We start from the raw sequence: 1,278 nt of genomic DNA, 5'->3' as shown, positions 1-1,278 counted from the left end.
TCGTTGGACGAGGAAAAGCGGTTAGGGATTTTGCTTGATGTTGCAATCGTGGTTTGAAAACACTGCCGCTGCCTTCGTCGGATGGCCCGGACCAGGAAGTGGGCGCACTATGAAAAGGAGATCCTCGCCTACCGGCTACGAGGATACTCCGTGACGTACGACGCCATCGTCGTCGGTGCTCTGGGGACGTGGGACCCGAAGAACGATGCCATCCTGAAAAGGATAGGTGTCGTCTCCCAAAGGTACCTACGGCTCATGAAGGTTCTCGTGGTGTCCGAGATGTTGGAACATTCTTCACGGATCTACAGAAGACACCTCGGCCTGCGAGACCTTCTCCCGGACTCCGGCACGAAACGGCGACCGGTTGGCACGACGGAGACAGACCCACCCGGTGGTGATCTCCGTCAGAAGAAGCGCAATTCCATCAGCGCTAGGGCATCAGGTGGGAAATGCCTGGAACGGCGGTTCACGTCACCCGTCGGGACGCCCTCGCAGCGTGGTGAGCTGCAGTGCCAACCGTGCCCTGGCCCTAGAAGACCCGCCCTCGCTGGAATAGCGCCCAACCCGCCTAGTCTCCAGCCCAGAAAACCACCCCCGCGGCAACACCAGAAGCCGGTTACGAAGTCTACAGCGCATTGATCCGTCCCGAACCAACGGAACCACATTGCCGCATGACTTCGATTTCGCTTTTGCTCTTTTTGTATTTAATTTTGCTATTAACAATTCAGTTTGTTAACTGTTTTGTATTCATTTGAAGATCCAAATAAAACTCTGTTCTTATCAGCTTAATTTCTGGTATGAATCCCAAGCGGATTCGTTACGAAATTTGCATAAGTTTTTGAAAAAATAGGCATTTGGTCGAGTGCTCGCACCACCATTTGTCGCGGGTCGTCCTGATATTGCACTACATTCAGGAACGGCCTATTCCCTTCGGGGAATTGTGTTTTAGGAATTGGAATCGGTTTGGTTACGATCGGTCGAGTGGTTCGTGAGATCGAGTGACAGCCGGGTGGCAGCGACAATGTGTAGTGCAAAGACACCAGCCTTGAAGTCGGGTCGCCGTCGCGGAAAAGAGGTCAACTATGAAGGCCAAATTGTACGGGTGGAAAGACGGCGTGGATCTCGCTGTAGTACGAGCGCAACGGACCTTGGTACGAGGATGGTTACGCGTGGGCGAAAGAAGCTGATGGAGGCGTCGGTTCGTGAAGCGGGTCACCACGGAGGTGAATCGGCGAGTACTGTGGACGTCGACGTGGTGGAATCGAAGAAAATTACGGG

General features: G+C 53.8%; 1 protein-coding gene and 1 non-coding gene across 2 annotated transcripts; both read left to right on the top strand.

The window, feature by feature from the left end:
- Positions 1–81: 81 nt before the first annotated feature.
- Positions 82–1,255, top strand: Tsp_15053 (conserved hypothetical protein; the record flags this gene model as incomplete). The annotated part of the gene is made up of 2 exons (XM_003368141.1): positions 82–615; positions 950–1,255. Coding segments are annotated over exons 1-2 (840 nt in total), but the record flags the coding sequence as incomplete, so codon positions are not given.
- Tsp_15052 lies at positions 735–930 on the top strand. The gene has a single exon. It is a non-coding gene; the product is annotated as a U2 spliceosomal RNA (small nuclear RNA).
- Positions 1,256–1,278: the final 23 nt, after the last annotated feature.

This window comes from Trichinella spiralis (genome assembly GCF_000181795.1).
Source record: "Trichinella spiralis strain ISS 195 chromosome Unknown Scfld3015, whole genome shotgun sequence".
Classification (NCBI taxonomy): domain Eukaryota; kingdom Metazoa; phylum Nematoda; class Enoplea; order Trichinellida; family Trichinellidae; genus Trichinella; species Trichinella spiralis.
The sequence above is the reverse complement of the archived record's forward strand: the minus strand, read 5'-3'. Positions and strand labels throughout refer to the sequence as shown.